At 38.9% G+C, this 27,266-nt stretch overlaps 1 protein-coding gene across 3 annotated transcripts in view; it reads left to right on the top strand.

Annotated features, from left to right (window-relative positions):
• The window catches only part of TRIM44 (tripartite motif containing 44), an 83,656-nt gene that overhangs the window by 29,260 nt on the left and 27,130 nt on the right, over nucleotides 1-27,266 (top strand). Inside the window, exons 3-5 of one of the 3 annotated variants that reach the window (XM_081154564.1) lie at nucleotides 5,735-5,974; nucleotides 9,412-9,431; nucleotides 20,610-26,724. In XM_081154564.1, coding sequence (XP_081010690.1) covers nucleotides 5,735-5,974; nucleotides 9,412-9,431; nucleotides 20,610-20,709 — 360 coding nt within the window. In that variant the 3' untranslated portion in view covers nucleotides 20,710-26,724. Of the gene's footprint in view, nucleotides 1-5,734; nucleotides 5,975-9,411; nucleotides 9,432-17,677; nucleotides 18,701-20,609; nucleotides 26,725-27,266 lie in introns of those variants that run through there. The other 2 variants (XM_081154566.1, XM_081154565.1) reach the window with 2 other exon arrangements.

Raw genomic sequence — 27,266 nt, forward strand, 5'->3', positions numbered from 1 at the left:
GAAAACTGGGCTAGAACAAGTTGGAGGTAGGATGAAGATCCTAAACAGTTTCTTTAAATCACACAGAAGCTCTGTGACTTAGAATTTTGTTTCAGCAAGTTAGTGGTACAAGCGAGAGTGGGACTGGATTAAAGGGCCTACGTGGAGTGGGCAGGTGATATTGAGCATCTTTCCTATGCTTATTTGCCATTTGTGTATCTTTGGTGCGATGTCTGTTTAGGTCTCTTGCACATTTTTAAGTTTTGTTGTTTTCTTATTGTTGAGTTTTAAGAGTTCTTTGTATATTTTGGATAACAGTCCTTTATTAGATGTGTCTTTTGCACATATTTTCTCCTAGTCTGTGGTTTGTCATTTTAATTATCTTAACAGCTTCTTTCACAGAGAAATTTTTTAATTTTAATGAAGTCCAGCTTACCAATTATTTCTTTCATGGATAGTGCCTTTGGAATTATACCTAAAAAGTCATTGTCATACCCAAGGTCATCTAGATTTTCTTCTATGTTATCTTCTAGGAGTTTTAGAGTTTTGCATTGCATTTTACATTTAGGCCTGTGATCCATTTGGAGTTAATTTTTGTGAAAGATGTAAGGTCATTGTTTGGAGTGTGAATGTCCAGTTATTTCAGCACCATGTGTTAAAAAACTTCTTTTCTCCATTGTACTCCTGTGCTCCTTTGTTCAAGATCAGCTGACTGTGCTTATGTGGGTCTATTTCTAAGCTCTCTATTCTGTTCCACTGATATATTTATTTCACCAGTACCACACTGTCTTGATTACTGTAACTTTATAGTAAGTCTTGCTGTCAAGTAGTGTCAGTCCTTCTATTTTGTTCTTCTCCTTCAACATTATGTTGACTATTCTGGATCAATATCTACAAAATAAGTTACTGAGGTTTTGATAAAGATTGCATTGAATCTATAGATCAAGTTGGGAAGAATTGACATCTTGACAATATTTAGTCTTCCTATGTAGAATATCTTTACATTGACCTAGTTCTTTGATTTCTTTAATCAGCATTTTGTAATTTTCCTCATATAGATTTTGTACCTATTTTGTTAGATTTCTACCTAAGTATTTCATTTTTGTGTGTGCTAATGTAAATAGTATTGTGTTTTTAAATTCCAATTCCAGTTATTCATTGCTGATATATGGAAAGTTACTGAATTTTGTTTGCAGTATTCCCCCCTTATCTGCAGTTCCACTTTTCATGTATTTTAGTTACCTGTGGTCAACTGTAGTCTGGAAATATTAAATGGAAAATTCCAGAAATAAACAATTCATAAGTTTTAAATTGTCTGCTGTTCTGAGTAACATGATGAAGTTTTGGGCTACCCTACTAGGGACCTGAATCATCCCTGTGTTCAATGTATCCATGCTGTATTTGCTACTTACCTGATGGTCACTTAGTAGCCGTTTTCGTTATTGGATCAGTGATCAGAGATAGAGAGGGAAACCACATTCACATAACTTTTATTACAGTACATTGTTATAATTGTTCTATTTTATTAGTTATTGTTGTTAATTTCTTAATGAAATTTTATCGTAGGTATACATGTATAGGAAAAGACATAGAATATATAGAGTTCCGAACTGTCTCTGGTTTCAGGCATCCACTAGGAATTTGGAACATTTCCCCTGTGGATAAAGGGGGACTCCTGTATTAACTTTGTATGTTGCTATAATTGCTTATTAATTCCAGGATGGAGGGTTTTTTTGTCAGTTCTTTCAGATTTTCTGCAATAATCATATCATTGTGAACAAAGGCAACTTTAGTTCTCCCCAATCTATAAACCTTTTATTTTCTGTATTATTTCATTAGGTAGGACTTTCAGTACAATGTTGAAAAAAGAGTAGTGAGAAAATACATCCTTGCTTTATTTCTGATCTTAGCAGGAAAACTCTAGTTTCTCTCCATTAACTTTGATATTAGCTGTAGGTTATTTTGTAGATGTTTTTTATGAAGTTGAGAAAGTACTCCTTTATTCCTAGATGGCTGAAAGTTTTTATCATTAATAGATGTTAGATTTTGTCAAATGCGTCTGTTGATATGATCGTGGGATCTTTCTTCATTAGCCTGTTGATATGATAGATTATATGAACTTATTTTTAAATGTTGAACCAGCCTTGCATACCTGAAATAAATCTCACTTGGTTTAGTGTATAAATTATTTTTATACGTTGTTGAATTCGATTTGCTAATATTTTATTGAGGAATTAACTTTTTCTTTGAGTTACTTTTTTTTTTTAATCTTCACCCAAGGATATGTTTTTATTGATTTTTTTATTATTTTTTTATTCTTAGAGAGAGAGAAAAACATCGATATGGAAGAGAAACATTGATCAGTTGCTTCTTGTATGTACCCCAGCTGGGATCAAACCCGAAACCTCTTAAGTACTGGACAACACTCCAGCTAACTCAACCACCCGGCCAGGGCTGAGACACATTTTAAAAAACAATTATTGTTGAAGAAAAAATAAGTGTTATACATTATTCTGGAAAATTTAGACTGAAAAATAAAACGAGAAAAATACTATTAATCCCATCGCTCAGAGATAACCACTCTCCAACATTTTGTTGTATTTTTTTATAGTCTTTTATAATAGAAATAATAATAGCAGCAACTTCACTGAGTGGGTTCTTGAAGTAACTAAGTGATAACTGAGGTAGAAATCCCATGGTGCTCTCTTAACAGAATGGGGGTGATGAAAGGAGGAGAGAGGATATAAATGAGTGTTTCTGTCTAGGGCTTCTGATGAGGATAAGAAAAATGGTTTAAGGAGGAGAATAAATGTACACTTCAAAAACCTCTTCTCTGCCCTTCTCAACATCCCATTGTAAAACCCCAGCAGTTCTGTCTTTCAGCCAGGTTGTCAGGATAACGTTTGGCAGCACTGACAATGTTGGTAATGGAATGCAGTTCATAGTTCATGTCTGCTCTATTTCTAGGCTGCTGGGTAATTTTCCAACCCTTAGGAATAGGCAGTTGTTTTATTCACAAGTAGTGGCTTTTCCACTCATACGCAAGATACAGGAAATGGGAGATTTAGCCACCCTCCAAGAAAGGACTCTGTCTTCCTGCTTGTTGATGGAGTTCTTCCCTTGCCTGCCCTCACTGGAGCCTGACAGGGGTTTGGAAGGAGCTCTCTTGAAGTAAAATGCCAGAATAAATACTGAGTAAACCTTGCAGGAAATTTTGCTAATTAAACCAGTATTTTTGAAATTTTCATTCAATGTAGACTCTGATGCTTTACTTTTTGTGTAGATTCCTGCACCAGACCCTGGCTCATCTTTCTCAGTTTATGCCAGTACTTTTCTGGAACAAATCTTTCCTAAGCCGATGATGCTTTCTAGCTAGTATGCTTGTTGTTTTTGTAATCTGCCTGTATTAGAAAAGTAGATAAAACCTTGGTTTCGTATAGGCCAGCTAGCTAGGAGTTAATGGCTTCCAGCCATGTCAAGCACATTGAATAGTGTTGTTTTTAGGTACAAGCTCTTAATTTAAAGTTTTATGTGTTTAATTATGTATGTATATAGTGCCAGTCTGCATGCCTCTTGGGTCCAGCTTGGAAATACTAACTTCAAGAGCACAGAGAAAGTACCATGGGATGAGACTTAACTCTTCAGATATGCATCCTGTACTTGAAGATTCATGTGGTAGGGAATGACATCCTAGTGGGGAAGACAACAGAAGCAGCCTGTTAACTGAGGACACATCTCAGTTAAGAACTGTGATGTCAGCTTCCTAACTTCAAACTACATGTGTATGTGAGGTCTAGTAAAATAGGTTGTGAGTCAGTTTTTACTATGATCTTTATTTTTAGTCATTTGGAACTGTTAAGAGAGTTTCTTAGGCATGCAGAAAAATTCATCCCTTAGCTCAAACATCCTTGGTTTATTCTTTAAGAGAAGATTCTAAATCTTATAAGACTTAATTTATTTCAAGTCTAGAAATCCATTGATAAGTGATCACCATAAAGCTTAACAGTCTTGAAGTACACATGCTAAAAATAAAAAGAAATTAAAACACAAATCACAGTTCTCAATCTGATATAGAATTTGCAGGGACATTAATAACATTTAACACTCCCCTCCCTTTTTCTTTAGTGCTGTGGAGAGTACCCGTAGAGCGTATATGAGTTCCTGAGGGCTTATGTCAGTTAAGTCACTTGATGTGTGAGCAGATGCATGTCATACAGGCTTTATTTTGCTTTGACATTCTTACGGCACTGTTACATAAGCTGCTTAATGAATCAAGCCTCTTTCAGTTTTTAAGAGGCCAATTTAAAATGGCTTGATCTTCTCATTTAACCTTTCTCTTCCTCAGTCTCCTTTCTTCGGTTTTTCCAGTTTGACTTCCCTTCTGACAGACTGTTATAGAAGATTGGGAACAAGAAGATTGGAGTCCTCTGCATCTCCTGCAAGCTTGCAGCTGTGTCTTTTTCCTTATCTATGAAAGAAAGGGGTTCACATAGATGACAGCTACTTTCTTTTTCATCTCCTAAATTCTCTATTGGCCTTTCTCTTTTTGTCTACTGTCCCACCTCCTCCCTGTTCCCTCCCTCAGCTACTCAGGATGCATAGTTGTTTAAAAATACTCATAAAGTAAACATGGTTATGAGGAAACATCAATAAATGCAGTTCCTGGCAAGATACGGAGTTTAGAAGTTCTCATTTTGGTAGTTTCTCACTTTGTTTGCCTTTCTTATGCCCTAGTCAAATATAACCTACGGTTATAATTTATTTGGTCTGCACAATTGTTGTGGCAAAATAAAACAATAATATATTTTCACCCTTCAGAGAGTAAAAATTTAAAGGCTTGATATCCAATATTGGTGTAGCTATAAGGGAAATGCTTACTTTCGCACGTTGTAGGAGTGCAGTTGGTGCATTGTTTTTGGAGAGCAGTTTGGCAGTATCAATTAGTAATTTTAAGAGTACATATAAGTTGACTCAGTGGTTTCAAAGGTCTCTAAAGAAACTTATATGAAAATATTAAGAGGATATTCAAGGATCTTCACTGATATGCTGTTTGTAATAGCAAAAAATTGGAAATATCTTGTATTTCCATTAAGAATGGAATGTATATATGTGTTTATATATGTATTTAGTCATATGTTTAATGGAGAGATATATCCATATATATATTCTTATCATACAGATATTAAAAATAGTACAAAGAATGAAGTTGATCTGTAGGTTCTAACATACTTTAAATAGAAAAGCAAGACACAGAACCATATGTTCACTATGATCCATTTATATAAAAACATAATTATTTTTATATATAAATGATTACTGTGTGTGTGTGTCTATATTATATCTACAAAGAAAATGGCTGGAAGGATACATACCAAATTGTTAATAGTAATTTCCCTCTAAGGAGGGAAATGGTATAGGATGGAGAGAGAAGGAGAATTTCATGTTTTACCATATATACTCATCTATTGTGTTTGTAAAAAGTAATTATGTATTACTGATATAAAAATGAACAAAAGGAAAATCAAAAAGGAGGGTAAAGAATTACTTTCTTAAGAATGAAAGAGGAAAAAGATTAGGAGGAAATTTATTAGAAATATTAGGGAGCATTATTTAGAGGATATTCCCAAAACTTCAGGATTGGATAGGAACCATGATTCGTATTTTGACGTGGCTGCCTAACGCTTAATGTAATAGCTCTAACCTTTCGTCTCTTCATGTGTCCAATTCATTCTTCTTACTTCTCTGTGTGCTACAGGTAACTCGGGACCAGATGAAGGTGTTTATACAGCAGGAATTTAAGAAAGTTCAAAAAGTGATTGCTGATGAGGAGCAGAAGGCCCTTCATCTAGTGGACATCCAGGAAGCAATGGCCACAGCTCATGTGACTGAGATACTGGCAGATATCCAGTCCCACATGGACAGGTTGATGACTCAGATGGCCCAAGCCAAGGAACAACTTGATACCTCTAATGAATCAGCTGAGCCAAAGGCAGAGGTAAAGGAGAATGCCTACAGTTATTAGTAACAGGACAAATAGGAGAAAACTGACTGCTACGTTTGTTAGCTCTGGAAATGCTCTCTTTTAGTCCTTAAGTGTGAATGAATTGAAGGCTTAGATAGGGTATAAGTGTTAAGACTGGTATGTATACTGTGTGGAAATACTGGCCTCTGGAGCCTGCAGCCAGCACCTGGGCCTGGGAAATATTCTTCCACCATGACTTAAAGGAGTATAGTCACTGGGGGCAAATACTAGTCACAGTTAATAAGGAAAGCCTGAAATCAGAGCCAGAGAAGAGGGCTGTTGACAGATCCCACGTCATGAAAGGAGCCTATAAATAGAGTAATCATAGGCAGAGAACTGGGCTGAATGAGAATAAGTCAGGAAATGGAGCATAAAACAGGCCAGAATGAATGATTTTGGTCTGATTCTGTGAACAGTGAAAGGATTCCTCAGGCTGGTTTTCACATGGAGCCACCTGCATAAACTGGGGCATATCTGCTGGATTAAGAGAGGCATGTGGGTTAGGACATTGCGAGGATCTAAAAAAGACAGTGTGAAAGAAAGACACAATAAATGTTGAATCACTGTACAATGAATATAGTCATTATTTTCATTGTTATTTTCTAACCCGAATAAAGGGTCTCAGACATTTTACCAAACAACATGTGCAGACATTTAGAATCTTTCTAAAAATAATTTAAGGTAGCCATTTAAAAAATATTTAAAATTTATAACATTTTTCTGCCCTGGGGAGAGGCTGTTGTTCATCAGATTTCATAGCATTATGTTGAAAATTCTAGTCAAGCTTATGCCAGATGGATTTAGAGTGGGCTCTTCTAGAATAAAATCTAGGAGAGTCCTGTGGGCTTTTCAGGACTTACTCAGTTCAGCTTTAACTAGCAGTCTTGCCTGGGCCTAGAAGAGCCTAGCCACAGAATAAACAAGCCAATGGAGGAGCCAAGATATAGTCTAGGAGGCAGGTATTGTCCAAGCCATTTTGATGGGAAATGTAGGAGGCCATTGGACAGTTTATGCACTTCACTCATCCAGGGTTCTTAATTAATTTCATGACTCTGTGAAAGAGTAGAATTGTACTTCTTGTCTCACTTCCTCCTCCTCAGGAGTGACGCGGAGTTTGCCTAAATAAGTCTCTAGATAACAAGAGAGCACTTTATAGTTGTCATTCCATTTAATCCTTTTACCAGCACTCATCATCTCCATTTTACAAGTCAGATATTGAGATGCTGAGAGCTGCAGAGAAGCTGACACAACAGTGTTAGTAGAAAATAGAACCTTCCTCTCTCTCTCCCTTCCTCTTAGTAATTGTACCAAGATACACGATTATGAGGAGGACTTGCTCTAAATCATGGGAGAAAGTTTGGATACTTTTTTTCCATAAGGTTCCCCTAGACAGTAATATTTTAATATCCAAAAATAATTGAAAAATTTGTGTTGAGGTTTAATTGTATTGTTGATAGTTATGTAACTCATTATTAAATTCAAATTATATGATTTTTCCTTACTAGATTATAGTTCCCATAAGACATGCCAGTTGATCAAAATGCAAAGAAAGCTTCCACAACCCCTATACCCTCCTTCTACCACCCACCCCACTTTTCTCTCATTGGAGTACGGATGATTAGTGTCCCTTACAATATTGGAAACCTTAGCAGTGTTCTAAAAATGCCCTTCTTATCCAACCTCCAGTGTATAATCTGATTTAAATCACCTTTCTATCTGCAGCTGACCTGTATAACCTCAGCTGTACTCCCAGTCCCTGAGCCCCACACCATTGCTATCCCCACAGCCCCTGCCCAAGACATACACATGCACATCCCCATTCCCTAGTTCTCTAGTTTCACAAAACTCAGAATTCCTCAACCATACCTTTTTTTTTTAAACTGCTGTGCCTTTGCTCTTGCTCTCCAGTGCCCTTCCTACTTATCTTCTGTTGTCAGCCTGGGGAAATCCTGCTTATCCTTCAAGGGCCAATATAAATGGCGCTTTCTCTGTGAAGCCATACCCCCCGTCTCCAGGAGAGGCAGTGTTTCTCACTTCACTCTAGCTCTCGCTGCATTCTGCTATGTCTTTGATAGAGCCCTTAACACATTTAGTCATAGTTCATTTTCTCCTGTTTTTGTCTGTTTCTTCTCAATGGGAGCTACTAAGAGGTTAGATTATTATGGGTTATTTATCTTTTACCCTTAGCACCTATATGGAGTTGCTTCTTAATGAATGATACTGAATTGTTACTGATATTGATAAAATAACTTTTATTAAGTACATCCTATATCTTCAGCATTGTGTTTGATGTTTATACACATTATTTTATTTAATGCTCACATTCATTCTGTGATACAGGGACAATTATTATCCTCATTTTACAAATTAGGAAATAGATGTTAAGAGAAGCAAAATAATTTGACCAGGGTAACACAGCAAGCAAGTGATGGAGTCAAGATTTGAACCCAGAGTGTCTGACTTCAGAGCTCATTCTTATATATACCAATAGAAACAATCAATCAATCAATCAAATAAAAAAGTTCTCTGGGAAGTTAACAACTAGAAGATACATTCTCTATTGAGAACAACCCTGAATGGCTAAAGGGGAGGATTTAAAAGATACCCTGTTATCAAAATGATGAGTGAGGTCACTTGGAAAAGACTTGAGAGTCATGTGAAAAATCTGGTTTGGACAAGAGAGGCTCGTTGAAATGTTCTGTGATCACTGATAAAGCTAGGATCAGAGAATGCAATACCTGGAAAAATAACACTCACACATTGTTTTTGCAGAGTGAACAAGAAAAACAGAAAAGCCATTGTTTGGCTGAGAATGATCTGGATCATCAAATGCCAGAACTGCCCTTTTACAGAGAAGACCAAGGTCCAGATTAATTCGTTTTCCCCAGGGCACATCACTAATAAGTAACAACAGAGCATGGACTAGAATCCCAGTTTCCCAGAGTCCCAGTTAGTACCCTTTCCACCACAGTGTGCTATATATTAGAGTTGCTATGTTTCTCTTTGGAGAAAAAAATTCTAGACCAAGGCAGAAATGAGTCTTTGAGGGAAAAAGCTTGATACTTTGGGAGCTGGTCAGCTTTTGTCTAAGACCTATTTTGGGCTCTCAGTTGCTGAGAACTAAATATTGCCAACCATACAAGTAAAACAGCAAAGCTATTATTTAGGCCTCCTAGGTCTGTGCATTCACATCTCCGCTTGCAAGGCCAAATTATCAGTTCACCTTTGTTGGGCAGTTTGAACACAGGATTATATTAGCCCTTGTCTTAGCCCTTAGGTGTCTACTGGTTTGTCTCTTTTTATAATAAATGCACAAGCCCTGCTTTCAGGTTGGGAAAGGAGAAGGAAAAGAAGTCTAAATCCGTCTACCAATGTTGATTTCTAATGCTGTTTCTTTTTGTTTCTTTCAGGGTGATGAGGAAGGACCCAGGTAAGATCACATTATTGCTGCTTGTCTGTTCTCAGAATTGAAGTAGAGTGACATTGTGGCCTTTTAATGCCCTGTGAAATAAGGTCAGCCAAGGAACAGCACAGAAAAAAGGGATCTCCATCTTAAGCCAGGGCTTTGAAGATCTTATTTTGTAAGATTCCCATCTCCTTCCCCATCTATGCCATTTCCTGCCTGTAACCTTCAGATAAAGGTAGACTTTAAAGTATATAATGACAGTAACTTTGCTTTATTCTATAGCACATTCAGAATATCTGTTAAGAAGAGGGGCATGTATTTGAATGGTAATTAGGCTCTCAGGTGGACTGACTAGATAAACTTTGCATTGTTCTTGAATGGAATTGGGTAGGTTTTTTCTAATGGGCTCTGGATCCAATATTATTTATTTCTGACCTATAATATCTCTCTGTCCGACTCAAGACATCTATACAATGAATCCTAGATCATAGGTACACAAAATTTTATTTAGGTAAAAAAAATTGCTCCTTTGTGCTTCTGTATCATCAATGGAATTTAAAAGTGCATTTCATTTTGGCCTCAGCCTCTCAGTGAACCTAGACTTTGGTATACTTACCTTTCCTGTCATTCTGCTCAGACAGTGAGCACAGGATGTAGCTGGGCCATCAGCACAATTGAGGGGCATCTGTATAAAGTAAAATACAAGGTCCAGATGGGTCCTCTCTGTCACATAGAATCAAGGACTGCTAAGGCCGGGAGGCATTAGGAAGGTCATCAGACCACTGTTGTTCAGAACTTTAGTTATAGCAGAAACACCCTTTTTTTCAAGTGGGCTTTAAGTAGAACCCTAATGTATAAAAAACAATTTTTCTCTGGTTAAAGTTGGGGGCCACATCTGTTGGTGCACCTCCTCTCTTCATTACAATAGACCTCGAGGGACTTGTGCAGAAACCTAGGTTTCCTCAGAACTCAGTTTGAAAATCACTAATCTAGTTTAGATTTCTCATTAAAAGAAGCTAGATAAATTGTCCAAGGTTACTTGACTGTGGAGTCCGGATCCGGCCCTTCTTTGGTTTTATTTGCAAATGAACAAATACAGTCCTTTCCCTCCCTCCCTCCCTCCCTCCCTCCCTCCCTCCCTCCCTCCCTCCCTCCCTCCCTCCCTCCCTCCCTCCCTCCCTTCTTTCTCTCTTTCTTTCTTTCTCTCTTTCTTTCTCTCTCTTTCTCTTTCTTTATCCTGTCCCACATCTGGAGCCTCTTTCATAATTCCAAATGTTATCCTCACATCTGTATCTCGTGGTACTTCCCTCCCTTTGAGAACTGTGGTTCTCAGCCTAGACTAGCTCCTTGTCTACTGTGGTAAAGCCGCAGGTACCCTGCTTTAAGCCTACAGAGTCTCAGGGAATCCCTTCAGACTTCATCTTCCAGCCATTCTCAGAAACAAGCCCTCCCTCCCTTCCTTTTTTTTTCTCTCTTCCTCCTTCCCTTTCTTATGGCCCTACTATATGAGAGGCACTGTGCTATACACTGTATGTATAATGGTAACTAAAACAGACATGGTCCCTGACCCTATGGATCCTAAGTCTAGTGGGAGAGATGAGCATATGACCAGGCACTTATACGGTGGGGAATGTGCTATGATAAGGGAAGTTTTGGCTACTTTAAGAAGGGTTTCTAAGTCAGTCTTGGAGGATAAGGGGAGGCATACTGGAAAAGGTTATATATAAACAGAGTTCTGAAAAATGAGGAGGCAGACACAGGAGGAGCAGGGGTATGGGTTGTTCTAGGGATCAACTTATGGAAAAGCTCTAGACAAGAGAACAGTGGATGAAAGAAAGGAAGGAGTCTAGACCATTTAGGACCTTATAGGCCTCCTTAAGGTATTTGAACCCCGTCCTGCAGGCAGTGGGAAGACATTCAGGAATTTTAAACAGTAGAGCTTGGGAGACTAGTTAGACTAGGCTAGCGATGATAAAAGCCTAAATCAACAACTTCTCTAGTTATTGACTAAGTTTTCACCATTTTGCATAGACCTTTGGTTTAGACACACTCTTTAAATTATTTCATTGGCACTCCACCTCTTCTCTCAAGACTAGCTCTAGCTCCTTAAAATCCAGCTTAAGCAGAGCCCTAGACCTTTTTATTTTTCACCAGAAAAAGAGTTCAAACAAGACCAATATAAAGAAGACACCTTAGAGATGTAATGTGCAGACTCCACAGGGTAGAAGTGGCATTTCTGTCTTGGGAGAGCCTGATTAGGATGAACACTCTCATTTCGCCTGTATGGTCACATGCCAGTCTCGTTGATTAGAAGAATACAGGGACCTTATGAAGACTAACTCCCTTCAAAGGTACTATTCAGTGTGAGAGACGGGCTTTATAATTTAATTGCTGATAGCTTCTTGTCATTTTGAGAAGATAGTGGTTAAAGCATAGAATTTCTGTACTCGCAACCACGATATCAAGCTGTTTCCCCCAAACCAGGCTGCCATGGTGTCAGCAGGGATTCTATTAAACTGGGACTTGACAGAACCCTTTTTGGTATAACGAACACTTGAAAAATATGCTGCAATTTGGCAGCAAGAGGAGTCAAATTTTCTTTTTAACCTTTAAATTCATACTTGTTGGTTCCACTCAGTTTGCTTGTGTTGAACTACCATTTGGCTTCGTTTATTTCAATTAACACTTCAGGGCAGGTTGCCTTTGATCAGGAAGTTCTCTTATTTACGATAGACACTTTACCATCTCAGTAAGCCAAACAGAGTTTTCTTCCTGAGGCTTGTTTATTGCTGACAGTATTAAATGAGAGTTTGATGTGTATGGGAGACAGAAAGGAAATATGGGTCGTCTTGCACAGGCTATGGAAGAGAAATTAATCTAGAGAGCCTGAGTCCCAGGTCTGCTTGGATTATTATACCTGTGTCTCCCTTGCTAGCATTCCTTCCACACAGTCACTTCCCACAGTTTGCACAGAAGTTCAGGGAGAATTGGATTCCAACCACTGTCCATGGTGGCAGGAACAAAGAAAAATTCTGCCCTATTGAAATGTATTGGTCTGTATTACATCTGTGTTTTTGTTTCCTTCTTACTAGCTGGAGTCTCTCTGCCTTCTTTCTTCTTCAGTTTTGATTTCTCAAGCCGTTTGACATGAGGTGGCCAAATATTTGTACTTTTGGTCATATCTTTTTCTTGCCCTGAATTTTATTGTGTAGGTGTCCTGCTAATTAACAACAGTAATGATCATAGCTATTGAAAGTTTACTTTGAACAGTTTGCTTTATATGTATTCTCATTTAATCCTCACGTAAAGCTTTTATGTAGTGATTATCCTACTTGTAAAACAAGGAAATTAATGCTCAGAAATGTTAATGCCTTGGATCACATAGCTCATAAGTGGCAGAGCTAGGACTTTAACGTCATCTGGTTTGTCTGGTTTCAGGGCTTGGGCCCTAACCCACCATTCAGACAGTCTCCAAGAGGCCAGCACACTTCTCTCTGTGACCCCAAGTGAAAGCCAAGAGAATTCACCCACAGTCCTCAGAGGGTCACTTTGGTCTTGTCCCTTTAACTTGGTAGTTCTTACTTGCTTTGACATTGAATCACTGTGGCCTCTGTTTTCTACAAACTGCTTCTCCTCTCCTTTGCCTCTGTCATTATAAAGGGATATTTCTTTATTTGATCTTCACATAGTGTCCTCTGAGGGTCAGCAGCAAAAGAAGTGCTTATTGACATCTTGAGGAGCAGCCAACCAAGCCTTCCTTTGGCCCATAGAATAGCTGCCTGTTGCCCTCCCATCTGGTAGTAGTTTACTCTTCAAATCCAGGATACAGTCATATTGATGGCAAGGGTTCTTAGAGAGTGTGGAGAAGCAAAAGTCCTGATATGTAGAACATGGATATTAACTACTGTGAAGTCATCTATTAAGAGGGTGTCTTTGAAACCCAGAGTGATTCTTTTTTTTTTTTCAAGCAAAAGAAGTAATTTATACTTCGGGTAGCAATTTTCTGTCTTCTCTATGCTATAATTGGAGATCTTGTGTTTGCTCCCTCACAGATTGGCTCCTTCTCTACTCCTGCAGGGAGCCTGTTGAGAAGTAATATATATTCCAAGAGACGGGGTGGCAGTAGGATCTGCTGCCTAGAAAGCTGTTGTGTAGTGGGAGGAAGTGAGAGGGAAGGACCCATCAACTCTTGTGTCAGAGTAGAAAGGAGCAAGATCAATATTAAAGTTTGATTTGCTGGTGAGATTTTCTGTGATTTTTTTTTTTTTTTAGCTAAGAGGAAAATGGCTTTTTAATAGTGACAGCCATACTTGGGACTTCTGAAGAATTTTTCATCTTCAGAGCTGGCTCTTAATTCAGGCAAAAAGCTCCTGCTGAGATCAGTGTGAATCTGACCCATGCTGATTCTGTGATCAAACAGGCAGCAAGTTCTAGAGGAGGAGGGGCTCAGAAAGGCCAGCAGACCTACCTTCTATTCTTGGTCTGCCTACGACTGACAGTGACCTTGGGCAAATCATTCAGCCTCTTTGCTGCTTCATAGTCTGTTTTTATTTCCCTATAAATGCTAGTCTTTTTCCCCCTGCTTCCCACCCAGTTTTTTGGGATATAGTTGTGTGGAGGAATATAGTCTTATATCAAATATGGAATAGAAAGATTCTACTTACAGATTCTGTAACTTGGTAGGTTTTTTAAAATCTTAATTTTTTAAAAAAATTAGGGGGTTGTATAGCAGGTATTCTTTTTCCCCCCACTCTAAAATAATAACCATGTGTTCTTAGATATGGCATTTCTCTTCCAGATGACTTAGTTTGTAGAGATAAGAGGGAACTGAGTCAATGATACACTTAGGTTTCTTTTGCCCACTCATTGCAAATTCATGGTTTGGCTTTTGCATTATCTTCACTTCAGAAGACCTAGCTGGAAGCCAAAGAAAATGGCTTTGATACTTGTGACATGGACTGGAACCGTCAGGGCTGCTTAGTCTACAGAAGTGGAGTTCCCACATCTTAGTTGGCCTTCAGCATAGAGTCTCTTAACTACCATATTTCTCTGCTAGGGAGCCTGGGCTGGCTTTGTTTTCCACTGCTGATGTGGATTGCGTATCTTTATTCACCCAAATAAAGGAGGATACCATACTATGCATTGTGCTGCCTGTCTATAATAAAAGCAAGCCTCCTTGCTAAAGTAATTGGTTTTCAGATATTTGGCTGTGAGAATCACAACTTTATTTTGTGTGTGTGTGTATATAACCAGAGAATTATTCACAGCTGGAAAATTTGTCCAAGGAGCCTCTAGCTTATTCCATTTGCCTCACACAGGAAATGCTGACCAGGAGCAGCCTGTTATAATATACCCACCTGCCTTTTCTGGTTTCATAATGCTAAGGAAAAAGGCCTAGTAGGAAGGGGCCTGGATGTCACTTTGTATGCTGTGGTTTTACTCTAACCAACTTTTGTTTGTCATCCAGTACAGTAGTTATGATGTTTGACAGGCTAATCTTGTTTATATCTTTGGCCTCAGAGCTTATCAGGATACCATTCACTTCTAGGAGCTCTGTTTTCTAACTTCTTAAGCAGGAAAGATTGCAAAGGAATTCTTTCATTCATTTGCTCACAAACATTTTTTACTGTCAGCTGTGTTGTCAGGCCCCATGCTAGGCCTCAGAGATGTGAAGATGATAAAGACTGTTCCTGCCTTTAACGATCTCAAAGTTGAGTTTGAAAGAAAGAGAACTAATTAAATAGCTTTAATTTCACATGTAAGTGTAATATAATAATTATTATTACATGGTGTAATTATAAATTATTATAAAGAAGTATTTATTAAATGCCAACTATGTGCTAGAAGTATTTTAAACATTTACATATATCATTTCATTTATTTTTTACGGCAATCTTAGTAAGTGGTTAATATATTATCTTCATTTCTCATCTGAGGTTAGAAAACAATCACAGAGAGGCTATACATACATGAGGTTAGTACACCAAAAATGGTAGAGCCGGCCTTCAGGCTTGTGGGACACGATAATGTGGGCTCTTAATCACTGCACTATAATAAATAAGTTCAATATAGAGTAGGATATAACTAGCTCAGAATAGAGAATTAGAGCAGATCTCATTTGTGCTACTCTTTAAAGGATGGGCAGGAGTAGGCTTTTCCAGATAGAAAGTGTGGGAAGACCATTCAAACAGAGAGACCAGCATGTCTAAAGGCTCAGGAGTGAAAATGCATGTGCTGTGTGGGGAATGGTGAGTAACTACACAAGTGGACTCTGGCAGGAGATGAGGTGAAACGGTGGGTGAGTCCACGTTGAAGTACCAAAACGTGGTACATCAGGCATCTGTAACAGATGCTGGGAAGTCAGACCATTTCCTGTCAAACTTCACCTCTGGACTACAGCATTGTCCTGTCTATAGAAGAAATGGACAAACTTCTGAATCTGGTGAGTTTCTTCCTGTAGTCACGTCTCATGATTTGTCATGGGTAAATTTTTGCTTTTCCTTATGCCTCAGTTTCCCCATCAAAATAGCACATCTTCTACTTAAAGGACAAAGATGCATGAAGCATTGAGAGTATTCTCTTTTTGGTTTCCTCTTTTAGATGGAAAAACAAGCAGCTAAAATAAAGTAGTTGTAAAGGGAACTGTTTGTTTGATTTGTATCTTGTTTATTCCCCCATTTTTTGACAGTTCCTGCCTTCCTCTAACTTAAAATCAAGTTTGGAAAGTCATTATCTAGTTCCTTCTAGATTAATGGAGAGAAGGAATACTAAAGTACCAACATTTTCCAAATAGATTTAAGGCTATCGATGTGTTAAAAGCTAGTCAAAGAACTGAATTGATGTCACAGTTGTCCCTGAGTTAGATCCAGTGCTGAAGAGTCTGCTGGAGCCTAAGTTCTCTTCTTCCTTGTCTTCAGAGCCGTTTTGAACTGGCACTGAACATAATAGATTTTAGGAAGTCACAAAACTCCACTCTGTTTTTTAAGAATAAGTAAATTTGATGTCTTTGGTTATGCCCCTCTCACCTGTGGCGGCCACAGCAAAATTGTTGTTAGGGGCAACTTTTTTATTTTAGGAGGAACCTGCTGGTCTCTAGGATCTTCTTACTTCCAGTGAGAGGCATGCAACAGGGCAATAATTTCATTTTCCACATAGCTTCCAAGACTGCATTTATCTTTCTACCCAGAAACCTACATCAGGCATCTGTAACAGATGCTGGGAACAGAAGCTGGTGTGTTCTTTGTTTTGGTTTATTATTATTTTTCTTTTTTCCCCCCGAGTTGGAATGAAGTTTAGAGCCAGTGACTGGAGGGAGATAGCTTCCAACCTTTAAGGAAGGTGGCCAAAGGCTGAGATAAAACTGGGGAACCCTCAATCGGAAGGGGCTTGCCGAACACCAACATTCATGTGCTCGTGGTTGTTTGGACACAGGACCTAACTATGAGTGGTTATAGGTTCATAAAAGAAGTACTTTTTTTATCCATAAGCAGGGATTTCAGGGAAGAAAAACAGTTTCTTAGATAAATGCTTCATTCCTCCTACTCCTTACCACCACTACCAATTGTTCAACGTAGGTTGCAACGTGGTTGTAAAACAGAAAAGCATTTTGTTTCCTTGGTGAGTACATGTCTCCTTTCCCTCTAGTTCCATCAATTCTATTTAAAGGAAAGTGAGGTTGAGCATGAGAAAAACAGTACAGAGAAAGAGTTACTGACAGAATTGCAGTGAATGTGAGGAGAGAAGCATTTCTCAGCTGCCCCTGGCTGCTAGGTGCATCTTGGTCTAGATGCTATAGGGGCAGTGTGCTGTTTTATCCCTCAGACAAGGGCCAGTTAAAACTCACCCACCTTTGCCTTGACTTTCAGGATTGTCTAGGATTAACAGTAAGCAGCAGTAATAGTGATGTCTGCTTATGTGTTGGACATTAAATAGGAACTAGACCTACATATATTATTGTAAAGCTTTAAAATGATCCTGTGAGGTATAGTTATTTGAAGAAATTAATATTATAGGAGTTTAAGTGATTGAGCCATGGTCACATAGTTACAGAGTTACTCAACCAGGATTAGAACCCAGATCGATCAGGCTTAAAATTCTGTGCTTTCAGCTACTATACTATACAATATTGCCTTTCTTAGGAGATGGAAGATTCCTATCTTCTAACCTCTTGGCTGAAATAAGTAAAGCTAATGGACAGAATTGTGACAAGCCAACAGGGATTTGGCATTTTTATCAGGAAAAAAATTTTCATTTTCTTTGTTGAATGCCAGCAAGCAGTTTATCTGAGAAGGAAGAGGAGGTGGAGCTTGCCAGGAAAATGCCTAAGGTGGAATGAACAGGAACTTCTCTCTCAAACAGGTAAACATTAGTTTACTCCCTGGCTTTTGTGGAGCCAGCAACTGCCATCGCCTCTTCTGAAAGAGATACTGTTCACCCAGCGGCAGGTGCAGGCCAACTGTTGTCATGGCAACAGCAGGAGAGGCAAGCAGTTTAATTCCAGAACTGATAATTAACAGGGGAGTGGGAGATGTGAGGGGGAGAAATGGGGGTATGATTTTGTTTCAGTAGGAGAAACTTAGCAATTAGCGGCAAGCTGCATAGATGAAAAGGCCAGGCACAGATGCTCCAGCCCAGCATGCCCCTAGAATTGGGTGCTCATCCCCTATGGGTAGGAATTTTTGACAAACTAAAACGAAGGATCCAGTCCCCAGCCAGCCAAGACTCTTTAAGGAACCAAATGAGGTAAGGATGTTACATAGGCTGTAAAAAGAAATGCAGGGGGCCAGATGAATGACTATCCTAAATGACATTACCCAGCCAGAAGCAACCAGAAATGTTATCTAAACTCTGCAGGAAAAATGCATGCTTGGGGATAAAATAGGATCCACAGAGCATACCTGTTGTGAATTTCTACTCTGTGGATGGAGTCAGGGAGAGTGGCTTCTTAGAAAGAAAGTAAAAAGATGACTTGTAGTGGTGATGAATTTGTTTAGGTACTTGGTCATCATGGCTGTTAGTCTATCAGCCCCTCAGAGATTATAATAATGAAAGTAAACTAAGCCTTCCACATCTCATTTAATCCTTACAACCCAGGAGGAAGGTGCTATTATTATTCTCATATCAGACTTTATCTGATATGTTCAGTACCTTTCCCAAGGTTACAGAGCCTAGTAAGTCATTGTACTGAATTCAGTTATCCTATTGATTTGTATTTATAAAACAGAACCTAACTGTTCCATAGGGAAGTCACGGTTCCAATCTAGAACAAAATCAGACTTAAGTAGATATAAACAACTTACAATAAAAAGGAAAATAATATTTTTTCTAGTAGAAAAAGGTTAGCCACAAAATAAAAAGTATTGAATGAGCAATATTGGAGAATGTCCTATCATGCTTTTGCAATCCATCAGACTCACGGCTCATAGATTAGCCCTGTGTCCCAAGCCCTGATCAGGTGAATCTGTGGCACAGGGAAGGTTAAAGCTTAGACAGAGAGGTGACTTGATGATAATTACATAATATAAAAAGTCTGTCCAAAACTTCTCTTAATGGTACATTTTAACCAAACTTCCATGGTTTATGTATTTTTTCATGGGGAAAATGCCATAGTGTATAACAAGGCTTCTGTGTGTGTGTATGTCTGTGTATATATATATATGTGTGAGAGAGAGGGAGAGAAATAGATAAGATGGTTGGGGGAGAGGGAAAGAGATTTTACTTTAAAACAGTGAATCTCAGTAGGAGGAGAAACAGCATTTATTCACTGGTACTTTGTTCCAAGCATTGTCTTTGGTGCTGGGAATATAGTTTTCAACCAAGCATTTAAGGTCCAGGCCTTCAAAGAGTTTGCATTCTAGAGTTTGAAGTAAGGATTGAGGAGTGTAAGTGGTATATAATTTAAAATCACACTTTAAAGAAATCCATTAGTTCCTCTCTTAAAACCTATTATAGGAAATAAAACTTGCCCAGTCCTTCTGGCTGGTAGAAAATAAGCAGAAGATAGAATAAAAGAGAAGCATAGGTTGATAATCTCTAATTAAAACTATGAGCTTCCCCTCAATTTTCCAGAGGTTTGACAAACTAATATGTTGATGTTGCCTTTGCAAGTGAAACAATTAATATCAAAATTTGGGAGCTCAACTGACACAATAATTATGCTGGAAAATGTAATTTTGCCTGCATAATAAAGGTGGGATTGTGTCAAGGAGATCTCATTAATGTGCTGTTCACTAACAAAGAGCAGTGCAACCTTCCTCTGCAGGGTCATGATGCAAAAGGCTGTTGGAACAATTCTCTGTCTTTTGTTCTAAGAAAATAAATTAAGCACTGTCTGTAAGTCTAGATATAGAAGTTGAAATCATTGAAGACAGAAAAACAGTCTGGCCACTCATTCTGAAATCAATGTGACCTGTCATTTCTGGAACTTTCACTCCTTCATTTCTTTAACAAATTTTATCAGGTGTCCACTATGTATCAAGCAGTGCTAGATGTTGGAGCTATAGTAGAAATCCAAACCAAACACTGTCCTTGTTTTCATAGTGCTTACTATCTAGCGATTGGTCTCCTCCACATATCAGGGGCATATATCTGTTCTGTGTCAGCTCAACTCTCTGCAAGCTTAAAGATTCAGCAGCCTGCTAAAAGGATGCGTGTCATGCAGTTATGAATGGGAATCCTCCAGTGCAGGGCTTCCCAGTTATATTAGGGTGAACGCTAATTACTTGAATTGTTGATTGACTTTTCTAGGGTTCCATGGTCTAATAAGCTTGGCAAATGCTACTTATTTTCCCGCCTCTTACAGTTCCACAAGTGCGATGGTATAATAAAGGCTTTGAGTAGCTCTGTGATGTCAGGCCTTCAGAAGAACCTCTCTGTCCCTCAGTTTTCTCATCAGTCTGCTAGGGGCAATAGCACCCACTCTGTCTGTATCAATGATCAAGTGAGATGTGTATGATAGGATGTAGGAAATGCAAATAAGAACTGTAAATGATGCCCTATACCCTTCAGAAGTATAAAGCACTTAAACAAGTGAAGCAGGATTGGATGAGATAAAGTCACAAGTCTTTTTATAATGGTATTGGTTAGGATATAATTGTATTTACAACCTGAGGTTCATATGTAAGTCACTTAAACAATCATTTACCAGAAATAACAAAGGAAACAAGAAAATTGACCTTGATTCCGTATCTTTACAATGTACAGGTTGCACACAGACATCTCATTTCTTTATTCTAACAAACCTGAGAGGTGGTTTTGCTCTCTCTGTATTATGCTGATGAGGACATTGAATGAGAGGAAGTAACTTATCCAGGGTCGCCCAGCAAGAACCAGAAGTGGCAAGAATCAGGACTTAAAGTCCATCCTTCTTATTCTACATCCGGTACCTTTGCTCTCACAGCTGCTTTTGTTCAAAACATAACTCTTGTTTTCTCCTACCTCTCCAACATGCTTCTTACCCACGACTTATCCTTCTCAGTAAATGGCATCATCATGTCCTGTTTATAGGGTTTCTTCTCCCCAAGGTAGAGCAGGGCGGAAGGGTAAATTGGGAAAGATAGGCAAAATTGAATTATGTATTCCACTGTGCTTCCCCAGAAAGGCAAACTCTAGTGTATAATCTAGGATTATAATTTAGTTTTCTTAACACAGTTTTAATAGAGAACAGAGCTCCTCAAAGTGCCCATATCTAGTGTTCACCGAAGAACAAATTCCATTTCTTACACACCTAGCATTTTACAGATAAACAGAACAGTGATCATTCAATTAGCATATCGCTCCTAACAGCACCCCTGTTTCTCATTTGCTGTGTGTGACCTCTTACAGGCCAGGTATATGAGAAAAATATGAACTTGAGTCACCGGATTAGTTCCATCTCTTGCTAACTTGCTGGCTGTGAACTCATTCCAACTTCTTAGAACCTGTTTGTGGATTCACAAAATGGGGTTAACTTGTCCCTCACCAGCCCCGTGTGACAAACACATGATAAATGTGTGTTACAGATTTTGTGAATAGTAAAGCACTATGCAGATGAGTTCAGTTATTACCAAATTCTAGTAGAGATGAGAACAAAGATATAGTTTTTTATTTGACATTTAGCATGAGGTACTAAGAAATAGACCCTTTGGCATCTGTTCAACTAAGGCAGGTCATGGCTTTAGGCAAGACTCATAAACACACCAAATTCCTGGTTCTTCAGCTCATATCTCATGTTGTCATTAAGCACTTAGAGTTCTTGAATGAAAGCTGTTATGAAAGGTAATACAGGCGTGTCATCATGGCTCCCTGTCAGTGTACATATCATCATGGCTCCTATGCATGAAAGCAGATCTTTTGTTTTATCCATTTTTGAACTGGAGCTGTTGTAATTATTGTAATATTATTAAATATCATTAACTCTGGAGTGTTTTTTTAAAAAAAATATGTCTTTATTGATTTCAGAGAGAGAGGAAGGAAAAAGTAGAGAGAGAGATAAAAACATCAATGATGGGAGATTCATTGATCGGCTGCCTCCTGCCCGCCTCCCATTGGGGATCGAGCCTGCAACCCAGGCATATGCCCTGACTGGGAATTGAGCCACGTTTTTCTGGATTATAGGTAGATATTCAACTGCTGAGCCACTCCAGCCAGGCTGGTATGGTTTTTTGATTAGATGGTGATAGTGAGAGAAAAATATGGATCACAAATTATTCCCATTTTGTAGATGAGTAGATGTTGAAGTTCATTCAGTAAGTTGAAGAGCTAGGATTCAACCCAGTTCTCTCTGACTCCAAATCCCACATTTTTCCTACTGTGCCTCACTGCTGCCAGATTGTAGAGCCCACCTGTTTCATCCAGTAATGTCTAACTGGGGGTCTATGAAGACAGAAAAAAAAAGTCCATAAGGTATTTTCAGTATTTTAAAAATTATAATGGGAAATTTTACATTTAGCTTCAATAAGGGTAGAGTTATGTTAACTGCCCCCCCAATGGTGTCCTAATTTTTCAGTTATTTCATTCATTCAAGAAAACTAAATAATTAAACATTCATAAATGCTGTTTGTTAGACAAAGAGTTTCAAATTCTGAGGGTTATAGTCTAGCCTTATTTCTTTTTAATTCATTAAAGCATCTAGCACCCTGATAAGTACGAAGTGCATGTTCAAGACCTACCTGCTAGAATATAGTGATTAACAGAATGGTGATCGTTGGTGGTAAAAAGATTGTGAAAATATATTCTAATGCAAAGACCACAATCTGATAGGTCATCAGCTGAATCTGGCCTATGGATGTGTTTTGTTTGGCTCATAATGTGTTTCTTTAATCTGTGAATTACTAACCAGCCTTTAAAAATTTCATATCAAAAAGCAGATTTTTTTTTTATCTTTTGAAAATTCAAAAGTTCTTCCAGTATTGGATCCGCAGTTCCCCCTGACATTGACCAGCTGGCCCCTTAGACAGGGCAGTCCCTTTCAATTTACCAGTCTCCACCTGGCCAATTCAATTATTGTACTCATTCACATTACCTACTAGGTACCTATAAACATTTGAGTCTGTGAGGCCTGGGCTAATTTAGACTCCTCATTACATTGTTTGGTTATAGACTTAAACCCATTCCCTGGCTATAATCACTCACACCTTTTGTACCCTGTACAATTTTATGTCTTGGTCTTTTTATGTTGTTATTTTAAGTCTTTCATGCAAACTTGTCTTTTTGGCTCTGCTGTGTCTTTGAGAACTGGAGCCACATTCTCATCAGTTTAACAAACACCACTGGCATTGTTTGGGTGACTGGGAGTTCGAAGAAGTAAGACAGAGCTCCCACCCTGAGGAAGGTTGTAGTCTAGGCTTATTTCTTTTTAATTCATTAAAGCATCTAGCACCCTGATAAGTACAAAGTGCATGTTCAAGAACTGCTTATTAGAGTATAGTGATTAACAGAATGGGGTTTGGTGTTGCAGTAATCCTAGGTTAGGGTGGTGACACTCCATTTATTTCCCACTTAGGCAATTTGTGTAAACTCTTCAACTTCAGATTTTCTTGTCTGTGAAATGGGATGATCATAGTGCCTGTGGGGTAAAATAAGGATGAATGACCTGAAGCTCCTAAGGGGTTAGACATGGTGTTCAACATTTAATAACTAGTATAACTATGTGCCAGTATATGGTGACTCTTACTACTAGTGCTAGACATGCATGCAATGCAGTTGGTACTCAGTTGATGCTCCTTGAATGAGCAAATGAACAGGTAGAATGAGCTGAGTGTAAGGAATTAATTGTGTTCAAACAGGCAAATAGCTGTCAAGGATGATGGCACCAAAAGGGTCTCCAGCAGGCCTGGAGAACACATGGTTTTGATGGCTTGGAATGCTCTAGTTTTGATGAGACTAGAAGCACATGATGTGGTAGAATCAGCACCCAAAGTGCTTTAAAACAGACAAGTTCACCACTGTGGAAAAACAGCCCAAGTTTAATGTAAGTTAACATAAGATTGGGAAGCGAAGAAGTCTCTAATAGTCTTGCAAGGTAGACTCTTGCTCAGTGTCTTGAGAATATACTCAGAACTTCACAAATGGCCTGTGGGCTGGACTCCCTGATACAGCAGGTTGAGATTTCTCTGTGAAGAATCATTGCAGTTGCTAAGGTGACTGCTAGAATGGGAAAAGGCATTTTCCCAGGGCTTCTGGACCACTTCATCTTTTTACAGCCTTAAGGGACCGGCAGAGGGGAACTAATTTATTTACTTTCTGCCATCACTGTCTCATTTAATTGTTACACTGAGATGACAAAACTGAAGCTCAGAGAGATTAAGGGATATGTGCCAGTTCTTGTACATCTTGTAAATGACGGGACCCAGGGCTCCAGTTCTCTTCATACCTCCACATAGCCTCCCAAAACCAACCCACCACCTCTGAGCTTTCGTGGTGGCTATCAACCCCATCCTTATTCCCACTCTCAAAAGGAAACTCAGGTGAAAGCCAGCAAAATGCTGAGTGAATACACACTGCATTCACTTTCTTCTTACTCATTTTCAATAAATGTTTATTAAGCACCTACATTATGCCAAGCACAGTTCTTGTTGCTGAGAATGCAGGCTGAACAAGAGAGATGGGATCCTTCCTCTGGTGGAATTTAATTCTAGTAGGAAGAGATTGGTGGTGGTGGGGGGGGGGGGGAGGCAGTAAACCACTAAATGAACAAAATAATTTCAGATAGCAGTGTTGGAAAGGAAATGAAATAGGGTGATTTGACAGAAAGGGACTGGGAGAAGAAGGTACTATAGATAAGGCATTCAAGGAAGGGTGACGGAGGTCAGTTTTGAACTGAAACCTGACTGAACAAAGGAGCCAGCCAAGCAAAAATGGGCATGGGGAGCACTACAGGCAAAGGGAACAGGGAGTTCAGACTTGAGGCGTGACACCAGCAACTGTTAAGGGAAACCACTTCACCTTGTAGACTTTTCTTAATGTAATGCTCGTAACAGTGGAGCATGTTTCTGATTTGTAAGGTGAATGATGCTGCTACATTATTTGACATTTTTCTGGTAGTGGGGCTAGTAATCTTCATGGAGTCACAGAGACAAGCTGGCTTTAGAAAGAGGACACAAGTTTGCATGTATCCTGACAGAGAACCACAGCCTTAGGAGCTGCAAACTGCATTCAGGAATCACCGTGAGGACCCAGATGTGGCAGAGTGAGCAGGAAATTCCCAGAAGCCTAGTCACACAGACAGTGCTCAGACACCTAGGAAGGGAGCCACTTGGTGACATAAACATTTGTTTTGATGCTGAATGGGATTATTCCCAGGGTGTCTTTGGTTGTTACAAGGGGTAAATTCTAAAATAATGAAGAAGAAAATAATTTTTGTGTAGATAAGCATGAACTAAATGCACAGCATAAAATAATTTAGGGAGTAGGAGTAGAGGAATGTCATGAACTCAAACTAGGGTCAAGTGGGATAACTTTTAAAACAATAAAAAATCACTGCCTAGACCTGCACTTCCCAATCTAGAGTTCCTGAAAGTAGTAACAGGAATTAGAAAGCTATTTGCAGTGTTTTAAAAATATGAATGGATAATAAGGCCACCCAGGCTATTTATTATTTTGTGTCCTTTCAGATCATTTTCTTGTTGGTTTATTCAGTATTTCAACAAATACTTAATGAGTTATCTGCTCTGTGCCAGGTATATGCCAAGTGCTAGAAAAAAATTTTAATGGCTAAAGTAGGGATCCTTGTTGTTGAGACATTTTAACCAACTGGTAGGGCAAAGAGACAAGTAAATGAATAATTACAAAACAGGATAACATGTACAGATACAGGGGTTTATGGAGTACTTTGAGACGGCCCAAAGGTTGGGGAAATGCCAATCCAGCTGGGGACAGGGTCTTGGGAAACTTCCTAGAGGAGATACTACTAAATCTAAATTTGCAGGGCATATATAAATTAGCCAGATGGGTCTAAAGGAATGATAATCTTGGCAGAGAAATGATTCTGTACTTACATATAGGACTTTACTTCTCCAGAGTATTTATTCATTGCATCAGAATTGAGTTCGGCATGGAGTAGAAGAAAACTCTGGTATCAGTAGCTTAAGCAAACAAAGGTGTATTTGTTTCACACAATAAATTTGGAAGGAGGTAACTGACTGCTGGCTTAGGTTCAGTGGCTGGTGTCAGTACTGCCTTGTGTCTCTGAGACTCCGTGAGCTTTTCCTTCATGCTTATTGCCTTATGATTAAAAAGGAGCTGCAGCTTTGGGTATCATACATTTTCAGGAATGAAGAAGAGGTCAGAAGGAAGGGCACATCTCTGACACACTTTGCCACTAAATAATCCCCCCAAACCAGAAGACTTATCCTTCTGTGTCGTGGGTTTGAACTGAGCTGCATGCACCCCAGCTGTAGTATAGGCTTTGTACACAAATTTTTAACTCTTCCACCCTCCAGAGTAGAGCAAGGAGAGTAAGTTGGGAATGACTATGTCACCCAACCAATATCTGCAAAGCACATTTTATCTCACTTCATCCTCATAACAAGATCCTGCAGTAGGAAGAGCAGATATTATTAGCTGTACTTTATAAAAGGAGAAACTGAGATATGGAGATCTCGGTGGTGCCTAAAATCACAGAGCTGTACCTTTATTTAGTGATAACAAAAAGAAAAACAAAAGCTAATGTTCAGTCTCCAGTTTGACAAATACATTTTCTCCTGATAATAGACTTTAGGGTGAGGAGAGATTAATCAAAGAACTTACATGCATGAATGCATAACCCATGGACACAGACAATAGTATGAGGAAGGCCTGGGAGTGGGGCGGATGTGGGGGGGGGGGAGACATCTATAATACTTTCAACAATAAAGATAAATTTTAAAAAATAATATTAAAAAAATAGATTTTAACAGCTGTGCTTATGGGCTAGATTAAAATTACCATGATCTGGAAAGGACTTATTTGTATCCTCCTCCTGTATGAAATGGCTGAAGAGAAAAGAAAAGAAAGCTATTGTTCATTGTATGCTTATTACATACCAAAGCACTTTACATATGTCCTTTCATTTCCTTCGTGCACAGTCCTGCAAGGCATGCTGTCCTGATTTTACAGATGACCAACGTGAGGTGTAAGGAGATACTGACATAACTTGATGCAGGTCACAAAGCTAGCACATAGCAGAGCCAGGATCCAGTCCTCAGTTCTCCAGAATGCCTGCCTAATGCAAGAAGAGCACTTCTTGCCTCTTCTACCTTTAAACTATCCTAACTTCCTCCCTGTTGCTCCATCCAGTGACTGTGCCTTCTCACTGACATTGCCTAGAGCCCTTGAAGCCACCCCATGCCTGTTACTCCTTTTAATTTACTTGACACACTCCCATTTCTTCATTATTGCTTT

This window comes from Miniopterus schreibersii, assembly GCF_964146895.1.
Source record: "Miniopterus schreibersii genome assembly, chromosome: 12".
Classification (NCBI taxonomy): Eukaryota; Metazoa; Chordata; class Mammalia; order Chiroptera; family Miniopteridae; genus Miniopterus; species Miniopterus schreibersii.